At 35.4% G+C, this 17,692-nt stretch overlaps 1 protein-coding gene across 13 annotated transcripts in view; it reads right to left on the bottom strand.

The window, feature by feature from the left end:
- Positions 1-17,692, bottom strand: part of Kmt2c (lysine methyltransferase 2C) — a 255,597-nt gene that overhangs the window by 67,066 nt on the left and 170,839 nt on the right. For all 13 annotated transcript variants that reach the window (XM_048786668.1, XM_048786672.1, XM_048786664.1 and 10 more), the window contains 7 exons: positions 13,690-13,791; positions 13,324-13,428; positions 7,591-7,772; positions 7,175-7,339; positions 6,056-6,165; positions 5,500-5,565; positions 4,340-4,552 (listed from right to left, as the gene is read on the bottom strand). In XM_048786668.1, the coding sequence (XP_048642625.1) occupies positions 4,340-4,552; positions 5,500-5,565; positions 6,056-6,165; positions 7,175-7,339; positions 7,591-7,772; positions 13,324-13,428; positions 13,690-13,791 (943 nt within the window). The remainder of the gene's footprint in view (positions 1-4,339; positions 4,553-5,499; positions 5,566-6,055; positions 6,166-7,174; positions 7,340-7,590; positions 7,773-13,323; positions 13,429-13,689; positions 13,792-17,692) is intronic.

Here is a 17,692-nt window from a genome sequence, read left to right as displayed (position 1 = left end):
ATCTGTACACAAAAATTAGGAGATAATGGTGTAAGAAATAGAAGATATAAATAAACAGAAATCCCATGTTTGTGGAATGGAAGAATACTGTTAAAATCTGTGTACCACCCAAGGAAATATGCAGATTCCCATAATGTCTATCAAAATTTCAATGGCAGTATTCACAGAAATGGAAAAAATGATTTGGATGGAATCACAAGAATTCCAGGAGACAAAACAAGTGGAAGCATCACACTACCCACTTTCGAATTATATTTCAAAGTTCTGGTAATCAAATGGTATAGTATTAACATAAAACCAGAGAAACTACAGGAACAGAAATAGAAAACCCAGAAATAAACCCAAAAATATAATCAATTCCTTTTTAACAAACTTACCAAAAGACAAAATAGGGGAAAAAGATAATCTCTTCAATAAAAAACTGTCCTGGTACAACTTCATATTCATAAGCAAAGAATAAAATGTGATGCTTATTTACATACCACACCCAAAAATCAACTAAAAATGATTAAAGTTCTAAATGCACAACCTGGAACCATAAAAATCCTAGAAGTAAATGGGGAAAGTTCCTTGGCGATGACTTTCTGGATACCCACTGAAATCAGAGGGATCAAAAGCAAAAATAAACTAGTAGAACTTTGTTACACGAAAAGTTCCAGCATGGCAAAAGGAATAATTAGCATAATGGAAGGCAGTACATGGGTTTGGGGAAAATATGTGCAAACCATAAATCTTATCAGATAAAGGGCTAATATGTGGGGGGAAAAAAAATCACAGAACCCAAGAGCAAAAAATAAAAACAAAGCAACAAATACAATTAAAAATAGGAAAAGGAAGGGGGGAATCATGAATTGGAAATTGATTTCTATGCATGTATGAGTATATCAGGATGAACCCAACTACTACGTATTAGAGCTTACTCTAATAAAAAATTTAAAAATGGGCAAAGGACCTGAATAGATTTTTCCAAAGACTAGAATGAGGCAAAAGTATATAAATGGTGCTCCACATCATCAAACAACAGGAAAATGCAAATTAAAATCAAAGTGACATGTCATTTCATATCTGTTAGAAGAGCTTTTAACCAAATGATGAAAAATAACTTGAATATGAAGATATGGAAAAAAGGGAACCCTTATACGCTGCTGGTGGGAAACTGTAGTGGAAAACAATAGTAAAGAGGTTTCTCAAAAATAAAGAAAAATACAACTACTACAAGACTCAGCAACCCCTCCTTTGGATATATACCCCCCACACCAAAATGAAATCAGCACCTCACAGAAATATCTGCATTCCTCAGTTCATGGCAGTATTATTCAAAATAGCCAAGATATGGAACGAACCTCTGTGTCCAAAGACAGATGAACATATTGTAAAATGCACATCAACACATACATATGTATATATAAATACACATATGTACATTTGAATAGATACAATGGATCACTGTTCAGACTTTAAAAAGAAGATAATGCCATTTGCAACACAGATGAACCCAGAGGACATAATGCTAAGTGAAATGAGGTAGGCATAGAAAAATACTCTTTGATCTCACTTGTATGTAGAATCTTTAAAAAAAAGAAGTTGAATAAACAAAGAGAAAGTGCAAAGAATGCCTGAATTCAAGCATGCCCAGTACTAAAAATACATAAAATTAATTGGAAAAAAAATAGTCAACATGTTAGCTCAACTGTCTAAAATGCAACAAATATTTGATTTAATAAAAAAACAGCATATACTCTTTGATTTGTTTTTTCCCGTTTAAGCATACCTAAAAACCACAAAACTCATTTTAAGCATGTGTGTGCACATATACATACATGTTTTCTCAGGATAGCAAAGTGTGGGCATGCTAAATTTTAAAAAAGGATTTTTATTTAGTTAACAACAATCATTAATCTCATCCCTAAGGAAGACACCACTCCTTTCACAAAGGTTTTGAGATCCTGAGATACAAATGAGCATAAGGAAAATATTACTTAATCAATCCTTTCAACTGTAACATTGTCTTTATTAACATCTTCCACATCCAACATATTAAGCAACAATCATGTTCTTTCAAATTCAGTGAAACTAAAGACAGATTCAGTAAATAAAATTAAAGATGACTATCTCACCACATGAATAGAAAAAAGGCAAGGGTCATTTTTCAACTGATTTTCTGTTACCCTGACAAGGGTCATTAAGAGAATATAAAAATGAAATATACCACGCATTTCTCATAGTATTTCTCTACACAATGGCAGCCACATAGAAAACTTTCTAAGGGTTTTTGTTCTTTTATTTTTAAAAGGTTCTATAATCTCATAAGTTGGAAAATAATATGTGCTATCAAGAAACCTTTCATATTACATAAAATGCAGCACTTCCCAAACTTAAGTGACTATGGATGTAACCCTTTTTCAGGCAGATTTTAATGTCTTTGGAAACTGAAATTTCTCAGTGTCCTCCTAGACACATGGACGACTACTACTACTACTACTACTACAACACAACCCAAAAGTTTCGATATACTTTATAATTATATTCTGTTCCACAGTATTTGAAAATCACTTTCACAAAAACACTCCCAAAACACTACTACTTCAGAAATGTGAGGATCAGATGGTAAATAATTAGGAATAAAAGATAATTTCTTTGCAGGTGATGATTGCTCTTCACCTGGACAATGGGTGCAGCCTCCTGTATGATCTAGCTACTGCATCGCTAAAACCTAACTGTCTATTCACATCACAGCAGACAGATTTTCTTCAAGTGAGATCATGCCCTTGTACTTCAGAAACTCAATAACTACCCCACCCCCATTCCACTCTGATGAATGTAGACTCCTTCACCCATCTGTCCTGCATGATCTCCAGGGGCACCGTCCTCACCAACACCTCTGCTCTTATTGCATCCGACTGTTCGCTTAGTTCACTCTGCAGATGGTGGTCTTCACAGCATTCCTCAAAAATGCTCGGCACACTTTCTCCCAGGGCCTTTGGCCTGCCTTTGTTATTGTCTGGGATGCTCAGCCCTCAGGTTATCAAGAGGTTTACACACTCACCCCCTTAGAGTCTGTGCTTAAGTATCACTTTCAGTTCATCTGACCCCATGACACCATTGTCTACACTTCAATTTGTTTAACCGCTTACTTTTCCTTTAATATTTACCAAATGCATTACAAATAACTGATTTAATGTTATGAGGGGTTTTTATTTCAGTAGTCCTTTTCCATAACACTAAAATGTAAGCTCCATAAGCAGAGGATTTTATCTACTTTGTTCAATGACATAACTTTCAACATCTGGCTTGTACTATACATTCAATAATGAAACAAAACTAATTATTTTTAAATCAGCTGAAAAGAAACAATTACCTTTATTACAGTTTAGATATGAGGTTGTCTCCCACAAAAATTCACGGATGAGACAATGCAAAAACATTGAGGTAAAATGATTGGGGTTATGAGAGCTTTGGATTAACCCAATGGGTGAATTAATGCCCTCAGAGGAATTAACTGAGTGGTAACCGAAGGCAGGTAGGGTATGGCTGGAGGAGGTGGGCATTGGGGACATGCCTTTGGGGATATCTATTTTGTATCTGGCAAATGATTCTCTTTTTGCTTTCTGATCAACATGTAAGCCATGGACCTCCACCATACTCTTCCACCATGATATTCTGCCTTACCTCAAGCCCCAAGAAATGGAGCAGACCGTGCATAGACTGAGACTGCTGAAACCATGAGCCCCCAAATAAACTTTTCCTCCTCTAAAATTGTGCTTGACATGTCTTTGGACACAGCAGGAAAAAAAAAAAAAAAAAAAAAACCTGACTAAAACAACCCTAAAAATAAAAAAATCTCATAGTGACCTTATCTGGAGATAAGCCAAAACATGACTCATACTGAATTTAATATTACTAATAAAAATTTTTGGTTATCTTAAAAGAATTCAGCTATGGAAAATCTTAAGATATCTATGCTTTATGAATCAATGATTTATGAGTACCTGTGAATACAAATGTATAACTGAAGTAATATTCGTAACAATTTTTCCATTTATAGAATGTACAGATCAAATTCTACCTTAACCTAAGGACAGCATCCAGGTTTACAGGATCTGAAGCAGCTTATGCTGGTACCTAGTGGATTTGAGGTCAAGTTCTCTGACTTTGCAACTGGCACAGATTCAGTGTTCCTAGAAATTTCTATAAGTAAGTGTGTTCTAGATAGATACAAGAAAGCAAGAGGCATTTAGAAAAGGCAGTGTGATTTACCCTCATAAATCACATGTGTTTCCCAAGAAATTTTATGCACTAATTCTGTACATGCATTCCAAGAAAAGTAACTCAGTATTACCTCGACTATCATCCATTTCACCATCCCTTGAATGCTCTGACTGGATGTCTGGAGGGGTCTGAAGAACAGCCACACTATTCTGATTTATAATCTTCAATTTCAATTTTGGTTTTGACCGTTTTCTTCTTGGAACTGTAACTGTGAGGCTCTGTAACTGAGTCATCCCTGATTCAGTCAAACACACACCATCCTGGGTGTAGGTCTTAGGTGGATCTGAAATCACAGAATCCCAAGAATACAAATTTAAACTTTCAATTTTAGATTTGACTGATAAATTATTCCAAAATATGCATGAAAGGAATGCAACAATAGTTTCATACAGCAAGTAACTATGAAATGCATAAATAATTAAAACTGGGAACAACTGGCCAAATCTTCCTGGCTGACAGGCAGAAGGGCTGCCTCTAAGTTTGTTTTCAATCTGGCATCTCTGTGTGAACGTGTCACATAGGACTTAGAAGAAATGCCCTGAGGCTGCAAGCAGTATGCCAGCTGCTGGACCATCAGCCTCTTCTTAGAAAAGACCAAAGAAAGGAGGCAATGCACGTCAGGCATCAAGAACACTCTAGAAGCCCTTTGGGAAACCAAACCATTGATATGCTCACTTTCAGGGAAAGGGAGTCAATGTGTATAAATCCTGCAGGTTCCACTTTTAAATGTACAAAACCACTGTTCATTAGAATAATTCCTATACCACCCAAATATCTTTGCACCACAGTATATAAAACACAAGAATAACTGTTTAATAATAATATATGAATCACTATTCTAGGCTACTGTGGAAAAACAAGAACAATACAACACTGAATTAACTCAAATGGAGTCTGTTTGCTAACTAGGCCTTCTTTTCGGCTCAATGATAACTAAGCACCATAATATACTGATAAAGCCAAAGCAAGCAAGGCATTAATAGCTACTGTAAGTATTGTTATTTTCATTGCCAATTTGGTGAAATTTATTGGAATACTACCCCAGTAAAACTAGATAAGATGAATATTTTATATGTCAATTACAGAAATTAACACCATCAGGAAATTTACAATGAACACTAGTATGATTAAGGCAGGTTTGATAAAGTATGCGGAAAGCCAGTTAACTATATAAAAATAAAGCATGTATGAGCTTTTTCTAAAGAACAAATAAAGCATCTCAAATTTTACCTAGCTCTTTTACTTTTGTGACAATTTGTGCTACCAGTGAAGATTCGCAGCAGTCTGAGGAAGGCACTGAAATGAAAAAGAATTCAGGTAATTTTTTTTTTCCAGAAAAAAGTGTATTTAAAGATGTGTGATTAAAAATTCAGCTTCTATACTCATTTTACTGAAATAAATGCTTGGATACTACAGAGTGCTAACAGCACTTTAAAATAACAGGAGCTGAACACAGCAAGGAGGAATGGTGAAAGGGACAGTGTGTGTCTGGGTAAGGGGCAGAGAAAGTAGCAGTACACTGGACTGCTCCATGCTGTTAGCTGTGCCAAGAGAGCATGCTCCTCATAGGCAGAGCTGTATCCTACAGGTAGGTGTATGTATGCTTTGTTTTCTCCCTTTCTGCACACTGTTTCAGTAAATCAGTTGGGATAATAAGAATTAATTTAATACACAAAATAACATTTTCCATAAAATACTTGTCCAAATAATAGGTTCACAATTCATCATGGACAGCAATGTGTAAGTGAGTTGCAGGACAGCATGGACTCTTAAATTGTTCTCTTACCATTTGACGCAGGCATATAGGGTCTGCACATGCTACAATCAAAACCAATGTCTGCTACATTTTCCACTTCCTCCTCAGTATTTAAGTTTTGACAAACTGCGTGCATCCATCTAAAAAAACCATATTAATACATTTAAAAGGAATTGAACATTAAGAGCCATTTCCTTTTAAAAACTACAAGGAGTTGATTGATAGTCTTCAAATTTAAAAGCTCTAAGCCTCACATGCTCCTACTATCTATCCCATATAACTATTGACCCATAAGAAATTTCATAGTGCAGAAAAGACAAGAGATCGTGTACTAGGGAGGAAACAGGTGTGCATTATCTAACAAGGGTATGATAACATTTTCTGATCATATTCTGAATTTTTTTTGTTTTTTCTTTCATATACTGAATTATTAAAGACAGCAATGAAGCTAGTCAGGGTAAGTACAAAGGGATTTAAAAGAATTCAATGGTATGGTACATGTGTACTCTATAGGATACATCTGACTTGAAGTAGCTATAACTCTATATAACTATATATATATAACTATACACATAAATATAACTATATACATCTATATAACTCTATACATAAAGTCATGTGCAACCATAATTGGGAAATAAGGCAAGGAATTGTCTGGACTTGGACACAGTTTGTAGGCAGAGTTCTAACGCAATAATACTGTTACTGATATTATGTGTACAATGCTTAACTGCAAACAGGGCACAATACTATACCAAAGAAAATATTCTTGGAAGTTACACACAGATACTACTTATGAAGAGAAAGAATATTTATCTAATATCTAGCTATTTATTACCTAGAGCATTAAGTAAAAATAGTTTTAAAAAACAGAACTGTGAGACCATGTATAGAATTTAGTAAGAGAATCAGAAACCCTCCATAAGAAAATGCACATAATTCTGTATTTAATTCTACAGGATTCATAAACCTTCAAAAAGGTTCCCGTTAAAAGTCTTCAGAATCAAGAATTTAAACCAGAAAATCACTTCTGTAAGTTCCTAGCTGATTAAAAATTTGGAAAGCAGAAAGTTTTGTCCCTTAAATAAGTGATCCAAGGAAAAGTTATTTTCTCAGTTCCTTTGATTACACTGAAGAACAGCACAGTACCTATCACATTGTCTGCACTGCAGAATAAGGTCTTCTTCTCTGTAGTTTCGATAGCAGACTGGGCAGGAAGACAAGCTGGCACAGGGGGCACACTGTGTGTAATTGTTCTGCCATTCACATCTCAGACCCGCAGATGTAGCTCCACAGTGTCTGCACCAGACACACCTGAAATCCAAATCCCCCCCCCAAAGTTTCCATTTTATTTACATATTTAGTCACTACACTCAGGAAGCTACACATGGACAAAATAAGGGGAAATCATTTAAAACACATGTGAAAATTTTTCTGATAATATCTAGGATAGCAAATGTGTGCTACATAATAATAAACATAACATGGCTAATTTTTCAAACTGAAATGATGCAAGAAAGTTTTGCACCTGAAAGACTGACAAGGGAACACAAATGCTAGAATACCATTTGCACTTCCAGCCTCCTTTAGGAACTGTTTGCAAAGGTGGATCCAGGCAGTAGGTATGGTAACTTATGTCACAGTCATCACACAGCAGGAGTCTTCCTGGGTCAGTCGCCTTCCCACAGGCCTCACACACAGTACATTCCAGACACCTCCAGCCTTTGCTGAGAACCACTTTAGTGATCTGTAAAAAAGACACCACCATACCATGATTTCTATATTAACTCAGATTCATTTTGCATAATCAACACTATTATAAGTTAACTGGAACCTACGTACCTAGAAGCAGAAGAGAGGCAAACAGCCAGCTAATGTTGGGGGCCCAGTACTGGGCAGGGCACACTCAAATACTTCTAGGAGCCCACTGGTCTAGCAGGATAATTGAAAGCAGCACACAGTCTGATGACTTTCTAAGTCCATACAACTACCTAGTGCTGTAGATTTAATTTCACTATTTCAACAGACACGGTGACTTGATTTTAAAGAAATCATGTAAGCTGCCCCTTTACTATTGACTCAGGATTTGAAACTATAGTCACTAACTCTCCATCTGTGTTATTTTCATTCATCCCAGGCCTCTTCAGCTTGTATACACATGGCATGGGGACTTGTCTATTAAAATCAATAAAAATGCTAAGAGAAAAATCAAAATAAATAAGTCAAGGTAAAACACGAGTTCTCAGTGATACTGTATGGTCTTCAAGGAGTTTTAGGCCATGAAGCTAGGATTTTTGAAGTTCACCTTCACCCCTATCTTTATTCTCCTATCTCCAGGGTCTGAGTTAGCAGAAATTTTGAAAATCTCTAAATTCCTGGTAAACTCCTTGAAGAAGCCATATCATGCATTATTATCAATTTGGTACCAGCTCTGAAAGCTCTCAAAAGACTCAAGTCCTGCACCACAATATAATAGCAAGCAAAAAATGTAAAAATTTCAGATTGTGTAGAATAAGAACATCTGAAAGCTCCCAGAAAGGGAAAAAAAGAGAGTTAAATTCAAAGGAACAACTACCAGGATGGCATCAAGCTTTCCAACACCACAGATACTAAAGGAGAATAGGAGTTTCCAAATTCTGAAACGGGAAAATGTTTCAGAACACAATTCTTCACCTACCTAAACAAGCAACTTAGTAAGAAAGTAGAATGCCACTTAGACACAGGAGAACTCAAACTTTCAGCTCCACCATACTCTTAAGAAAGTTCCTTGGAGATACATGGAATGAATTGAGGACACATACCAAGAAAAGGAAGACGCAGGATTTAAAAAGCAAGAAACCCACAGAACACGAGCCCAGGTTAAGGATGACAACACAGCCACACCCAGGAGCTTCTGGCACAGAGAAGAGCGGAGCAATAGGTTCTGGAAGAGGGAGCACTATTCCAGGAAAAAAGGAAATGACCAAATAATCTGATGTGATGGTGCGTCTATAGCAGGTAAAAACAATGACAAAATAAGAATAGTCACTAATAATATTCTTCTTCTTGCTATCAAAAATTCCATGAAAAACAAAGTCACAACATATTACTTAGTTCTGCAGCAAACATTTACTGAGTCATAACCAGCTTTATTAATATACGTAGTAACAGCTATATTGGGAGAATGCTAGGGGGAGCCAGGGAGTGTAGGCTGAGTTAAATCAGAACTCATTTATTCAGATCAGGAAGTCAACAATCTCTAACACTGATAAGGTGGTAGCACTGGCTTATTATTTACAGGAACAGTGTCCCCAAAGGAATAGAAGTGGTTGCCTCAAGTGTGGGGTGAGAGTGAGACAGGGGCTGGATGTTCAGCATGAGGCTTTTATTTGTTTTTTGGTGCTGGGGATTGAACCCAGGCGTACTTTATCACTAAGCTACCTCCCCAATCTCCTTTTTTATTGTTTCCATATTTTTATTGTTTCATTACAGTTGTACATAACGATGGGGTCTAATGTCACATAGTCGTACATGCACACAATAAAACAATATGATTTGACCAACATCATTCCCCAGTATTTCCCCTTTCTCTTCTCCTCTCCTCTAGGTCTCTTTCTGGTGCTCTACTGATCTCCTTTCAATTTTCAAGAAATATTCCCCATTTTTCCTTTTTCCACTAGCTTCTACATATGCGAGAAAACATACAACCTTTGTCCTCCTTTTTATTTTTTGAGACTGGGTCTTGCTGAATTGCTAAAGCTGGCCTTGAACTTGTGATCCTTGTGCCTCAGCCTACCAAATCTGTGGGATTACAGGTGTGCACCACAGAGCCATCAAGGCTCTTGATTTTTTATTTTTAAACATGTATGTGTATTACTTTGATTATTCTGTTATTTTTTTTAATTAGCCTTAGATTACCAAGTTATAATTTATCATTTACCCAAATTGAAGAAAGAGACTGGAAAAAGCAGGGCAGCAGTCACCCAGGGTTTTCTGTAAATGGGCAGACAGTAAACACTCAAGGTTTTCTGAGCCATGTGTCTTTTGCAACTACAGAGTTCGCCATGGCTGAGCAAAAACCACTGTAGACATATGTAAACCAAAGAGCACCACTAGGTTATAAAGGAAGTTTATGTGCCAAAGTGGGCAGTGGGCCGGATGTAGCCTGCGAGCCATGATACACCAACCCCTGCTTAGAACAGATAAAGTGGGAGGCAGATCTAAAATTGTACAATTTTTGAAACGAGTCTTCATTTCACAGAAGCCTACTTCATGGTCCTTTATAGCCAAATTCTCTAATTACTCAGTTTATGTTCTCTCTCTCTTTGGGGACAAGTGGGGTGGGGATGAAACCCAGGATCCACTGCATCTAGGGAAGTGCTCCACCTGAGCCACTCCCGGTCCTGTATTTACTCTTCCTGGTGTAGCACTCTGGTTTCCAGCCATGTCCACCGAAACTGCTATGGCCGATCAAGACCTTCTGGCTTCCCAATACAACTGACATAGTAGTATGACTGTGCTACCATTCTTTGTGTGTGTGTGTGTGTGTGTGTGCGCGCGCGCCACCATACTTGACACACGAGCATGGCTGTGCCGAACTGCCTCTGACCCTAGATGACAGATGTCTGCCATTGATTCATCTTTGTTCTATTGAACTGGTATAATCTTCATTTTTTAAAGCTCTTCGGGTTCTACTTATGGCACCATGTCTGAAGTTGTGACAGGTATGTTTCAGAATCTGCAATGAGTATCTGCTTCAGCTATGATGAACTGGGACCTGTCCTCTCTCCCATAATAAGAAACCAGGTAAATGGCCAAAATGCATGAAACCACAGCTTTCAGATACTAGACACCACGGAGTACAAGACTGTGGTGTCTTAGAAGAAGGAAACATGTAAGGTCAGTCCTATGTTAATGTGTCTATAAACTTCTTCCACAACACTACCCAGGAAGGGACAGCCCTGGTACAAAAGTCTCACAGAGTTCAGAAGACATGGTAAGTTCAGAAAGGCTGAGGCAGTTAGAATTCGCAGGACAGAATACTAAAAAGGAAGAAGCAATAGAATGAGAGATCCGGAAATCTACACAGAACTCTCCTGAAGGCCCTGAATGACCACTGAGCTGCACGTGTACAAGGCAGAGCAAGGACCACAGACAGTGGAAGAACCACCACTGGGAGGCTCACACAGGACTGGAGACACATGATACCCAATCAGTCAAGAGTGTGAAGGCTCTGGGAAGGAGTGGTGGGATTCAGGCAACACCCAGAAAAGGCCATGTTTTAAGTAAGACTAAACCGCTTCTAGAATGGCAAATACCAAGGGCTGCCTAGAGGGCAAAACAGTTTTCACAACACTATAAGATGTAATTTGTCACTTGAACATTAATGCATGCACAATTCTACAGCGGTATTTTCCGAGGCTACATGATGAGTCACAACATCATTAATGTCATGCAAGTTATATTTTTATAGTTTTTATATATTTATAGTTTTATAAATGTATTTTTAAAACAAGTAATAAAATGTTATAAAATATTCCCAGTTTCAATTCCTAAGATGGCACGTATTCAACAGTCAGAATCCTCATAAACAAACTTATTCAAGTAACTCTGAAGACTGTTAAGGGTTCTAAACCAAAAAGTTTTTGAGACTATCCACCTCACAATGGAGGCCCTCTAGACCAACCCAAGAAAGATTATAAGTGTATACACAAATAACTGCCTTCCATAACAAAAACTAAGCTGAAAAAATTCACATCTCTACTATAGTTCCAGATATTCATAGATTTCACGATCACAGAGTTTTTTAGCATTCTGTACTACTCAGAATGGTGTCAAGGGTACAAAAGGAGCCACACATACTTAGGAAAACAACTTAAATCCTACCTCTGCCAGTAACCAGTGTTTGCAATGTACTGGCTGTCAGTACATTATACATACTAACTTATATAAGCTTTACTTCACCAATAAAAACAGAATTAATTGTTGAAAGGGTTAAAAGAAATTCACAGAAGCTCTAAATATGAATCTCATATCTGAACTTCTTCTAAAACTGCTATCAATCTTAAGCAAGAAAAGCTGTAAAGCATCAAGCCCATGGAACTTGAATTTCTATTTTGAAAGGTCTTATTCAATGACCTTAGATCAGAAATGTAAGTATTATAATCAATTTAGAAAATTAGAATACAAAAGATGCAATGAAGAAATGAAACCCTGTTTTCTTCTAGGCACATATAATTCTATTTTTAAAACTAGCTTTATATAATGTGTATTGTGTTTCTTTTTTGTTCAATATTCTGTAATTTTTTTAAAAGACTATATGAAATAAATGTACTAGTACTTGTACTTTGAATAGATTAATTGCACTTTTTCATTTTGACCCCTAAATTTCACAAAAACCTATATTATCCAAGAAAATAAACACTGGTGTATATGTCAGCAAGGAATTCCTGGGAGTACATGCTGACTTGTTCCCAATACTGACAACGTGAGTAAACAATGATGTAATGCAGTCATGAGTGCAGGGCAGCAGAGAAGCACTAAAGACCACCTGTAAGTTTGGGATGATTCAGCTGAGGTTCCTGCTCACACCAGGCTATGGAGCACACAGCGGATACCTGTTCTACAGCTATACCTCCCTGCTTAATTTTAGTGACCATTTGTTACTTTATTCCAATGTATAACTTTTATTCACACTGAGTTATCAAAAATAGAATCTCAGTTCAACACTTGAGGTACTGAGACTTCCATATCTAAATGTATTTTTTAAAATAAGTATATGATTACTACATAAAAGGTTCCACAGTAAGTCTCTAACCTAAAAAACTGAAACTGAGTACTGCAGGCTCTTTATTACTATGGAAATACATTAAATATGTCTGTCTGTCTGTGTTTCTTTCAGCTTAAGTAGAAAATATATATGGGTGAGGGCTTAGGAAACTGAATGTGGGAAAGACCAGAATGGACAAATGAATTCTGACTACATACTTTAGTTGTTCTCAACTTTTTTGATCTATAGACAAAATAAATCAACTAAGCCTAATGCCTTAGCAATAAATAGTATAATTTTTCAAATGAAATGCTTATATTTTTGTTTTTTTTAAGATAATGGCATGAAATTCACACAATTTAAAACCACAATAGAGAAGTCAAGTTCATGAAGTAACAACACTTAAAAGTAATATTTAATGAATTTAAATATTATCACATACATATAACAAATACTTGATTAATTTTAAGGACTGGGAAACATAAAACTACTCAAATCAATTAAAGACTCAACATGCTTTTGCTAGCTCATTTCAAATCAGCACACTTACCTTAATACTGACACAGTATGGATGATAACACTGACCACACTGAGAACAAGCAAGTAGTCGTCCTTCTGCTCCTTGACCAAAACTGCCACAAACCACACACATATCCTGGAATCAAGAACACATGTATCTACTTGAGAGCAGTGATTAAGAATACACAAATTTTGGGCTGGGGATATAGCTCAGTTGGTAGAGTGCTTGCCTCACATGCACAAGGCCCTGGGTTCAATCCCCAGGACCACACACACAAAAAAAAAGAATACACAAATTTTATTTTTATTTTAAAAACACTTTAATAGCTTATCTTGTGTATGGGATAAAGTAGAAATGGACAAGGAAGAGTTCAAAAGTAAAAGATGAAGTTCAAACCTGATGCAAAGTGAACTTGTCACTACTAGAAAACAACACAACTGTATTGTGCATAGAGTTTTCTTCTTCATCCTTATTTGATGAGATATCTGCAGTAGACACCTACAACGAGCAAAACACAACAAATATGACAGTTATATTTCTCATGGTATTATACTTAACTGGAAAGCTTTAAAAAATTCACATCCAAGGAACAATTTTTGTGAAGATCTGTGCTAAGAATTCCAAATTATAGTACTAATGCCAAGATATTATCACAAAAGTATAGACAAATCACATTTTTATTACTCTAATATTCTCTTTAGAGTTGTTAAGTCCTTTAGATGAGGAAGAAGTCATAAACCTATCTTTTATAATAACTTAATTACCCAGAAATTCTAATCAAGAACTATGTCTATATACACTATAACACTGTATTATATGTGTATACACATGTATTCCACACTAAGATGTGCTGTAAGCATAAACTATCTGAAAGTTTTCTAAGACTTAGTAACAAATTATAAGAAATGTACAAAGGGCTCATTATTCAACATACATGTCGAAATGATAATATAGTAAAAATCAGTTAAATGATTTGCACGAAAATTAATTCTCGTCATTATAACTATTTAAATGTGGCTAATGGGAAGTTTTTAATTATGAGAGGCTCCCATTATATTTCTATTAGATAGAACTGCTTTAAAATATTATTTTGAATAACTTTCAAAATTTCAGTATTAGCCTAAGGTTTATCAACCATGAATGCTTGTTTCTGGACTTGATTATATTTCATCAAATTGACCAGGGACCTAGTGGCTTGTTAATAACTTTCAGAGGGCTTAACATGAAGAAGCTCTGAATTACATACTGTAATAGAGAACAAGGAGGCCAAGATTAAAATCATAAAGCATGATCTTCTTCCCTTAAATAGGTTACAATCTAGCCTAGAAAGAGCAGAAACACAAGTTACACTAAAGGTCAAAGCATAAATAGAATTATTTTCTTGAGGAATGACTGTAAGAAGATTAAATAAAAGGAATACATTACTGTAACATTTAAAATATAAATAATCTTAAAAGGAATTTTAATGGGCGGAATAATGTTTTATGACAAAATCAAAAGTAAGGGCAATTTAAAGTCATAAACACTCTTATGGCTATGAGGGAAAACTGTAAGCAACCTCAGGATTCACCACTGAAGAATGAGTAAAAGTATGGCAAATCCAAACTGTAACAAATAATCAACATTATAAAACAGGCAGGTAGAAAATTTAGCATGCTTTACATGCTGAGTAGCACAAAGAAATTATCAAAATGTTATTAAATTTTTAAAAGAAGGGTACGGTTGTGGCTCATGGGTAAGTTGCCCAGGCTGGCCTCAAACTTGCGATCCTACTGCCTAAGCCTGTACCACTCTGCCTGGCATCAAGATCTCTTTGAATTATAATTGCACATACAAGAAAGAATACAGTATTGCTTAGCTTGATAAACTATAGTTTTCATTTTATAATTTACTTGATGACCTTTAGACTGCTAGAAAAATAAAACCTACTTCAAAGGTGAAGAAGCTCATCTTTGAGAAAACAAAACATTTTGAGAAAAATGCTACTGTTGTCTATACAGGTCATGATCTGATTTGTCCAAAAATGATAGAATTTCAATTTTCCTAAACCAAGCCTAAGAGAAGAAAAAGTCATTATATAAACCTTACAAAAGTTGAGACTTTCCAAAAGAAGAACAAACTAAACTGAGTGAGAAAAAACAAACCAATGATAATAAGACTAGAAATCCATGAAACAGCAACTTAAAGTAGAAATCAATGAAACCAAAAGCTAGCTAGAATATCAATAAAACTGATAATTTGTATCTTCTTTTTTGCCCTAATCAATCTTGCTAGAGAATTATCAGTATGAGGAACAAGGAAGGTAACATCACTACAGTTTCTACAAACAACAAAGCACAAGAAAGAAATATTATGATCAGTTCTATGTCTATAAATTTATCAACAGAATGCACAAAGAAAAAAAATTATGGAGGGGGAGTGGGTGCTGAGGAGGTAACTCAGGGGCACTCAACCACTGAGCCACATCCCCAGCCCTATTTTGTATTTTATATAGAGAAAGGGTTCTCACTGAGTTGCTAAGAACCTTGCTTTTGCTGAGGCTGGCTTTGAACTCACAATCCTACTAGAGCTGCTGGGATTATAGGCATGAGCCACTGCGCCCAGCTTTGGACAAATATTTTCAAAGACACAAATGTACACAAAAACTAGATAACCCAAATTATGCCTGTCAAACAAATTCAATTTTTACTTAAAAACCATGGAACAACAACAAAAAAAAATATGGAGGTCAAGAAGACTTCAATAATAAATTCTATGAATATAAAGAAGATAAATTTCCAATAATGTATCTTTTCTAGAAAACTGGAGATAATATATTCTCTCATGCATTCCATGAAGTCATCATTATGCTCATACCAAAATCAAAGAGTGCTTCAGCATATAAATATTCCAATCAACGTAACTTTCTATATTAAAGTGCTGTACACTTGAAATTTCCTAGAGAGGGGATCATAGGCATTTTTTACCACCATCATCACCAACAAAAAACAACTATGTGAGGTGATGTGTCCTGCTAATTAACTTAACTGTAATAATCATTTCATAATGTATATCAAAACATGTTTTATACCTTAAATATGTAAGCTTTATCAATTAAACAGCAATAAAACTGGAAAAAAAGAAAAAGAAAAAGAAAAAACATATGATCATCTCTAGAGGGACAGAAAAACCTTTTGACACAATGCAACACCCATTCCTATTTAATTTAATTCATCAAATTACCAACAGAAAGGTGTTTCATCAAACTGACTTACGATGTCTATTAAAAAGGAAAAATGAGGGGCTGGGGTTGTGGCTCAGCGGTAAAGCATTTGCTTAGCATGAGCAAGGCTCTGGGTTCGATCCTCAGCACCACATAAAAATAAATAAAGGTATTGTGTCCAAATACAACTGAAAAATAAATATTTTAAAAAAAGGAAAATGAGCTAACAGAATACTTAATGAGGAAAGACTAAATACTTTCTCTCAAACAAGACAAAGATAATGATATTATTCCTATTCAATACTGTACTGGAGGTTGAAGGAAATATGATATAGAATGAATAGAAAATTAGAAAGCCTCTAAATTGTAAAGAAAGATATAACAGTTTATCTGCGGCAAACATGGTTCTATGTGTGGAAATTCTAATGAGTTCACAAAAAAGCAACTATAGAGAATTTAAATAAGGTTGTAGGATGTAAGATCGATACACAAAAATGTGCAGTATTCCTATATACTAGCAGTCAACAACCAAAATCTGAAATGAAAACTACATGACCATTTACAAGAGTATAAAAATGGAAGACTTAAGGACAGATCTGAGAAAACATTAGAGATGTGTATAAAAACTATAGATCATGATTAAGAGAAATTAAAGACTTAAAGAAATGGAGAGAAACATATTCTTGGGTTAAAGACCCAATGTGGTCAAAATGTCAATTTTCCCCAAACTGATCTATAGTTTGAAGGGAATTCAATCAAGATCCTAGAAGTCTTTGTATAAACTGGAAAGCTAATTCTAAAATTTGTATAGAAATGGAAAAGGCCTACTATAAAACAAAAAACTTGGAAAACATAGTAAATCAGAGGACAAACAGTTTCTGATTACAAGAGTCATTCAGAAGTAATCAAGGAAGTACAATACTGGCCCATAGACAGAAAAATCTATCAAATCATACAGCATAAAGATTCCAATAAAAATTCCAAACTAGGGTCACACATTCATGGTAAACTGATTTTCAAGAATAATACAGAGGTAAATCAGAGATATTATGTTAAAACAATTGAATATTCAATATGCAAAAGAATGAACTTTGATCTATAATCATACTGTATACAAAAAGTAAGTCAAATTAGATCAGTTTTAAAAATGCACCCTAAGCTATAAAACTTCAAGAAGAAAACATTTCTGTGGTCTTC

This window comes from Marmota marmota, unplaced genomic scaffold (genome assembly GCF_001458135.2).
Source record: "Marmota marmota marmota unplaced genomic scaffold, marMar, whole genome shotgun sequence".
Classification (NCBI taxonomy): Eukaryota; Metazoa; Chordata; class Mammalia; order Rodentia; family Sciuridae; genus Marmota; species Marmota marmota.
This window is presented reverse-complemented; position numbering and strand designations above follow the sequence as displayed.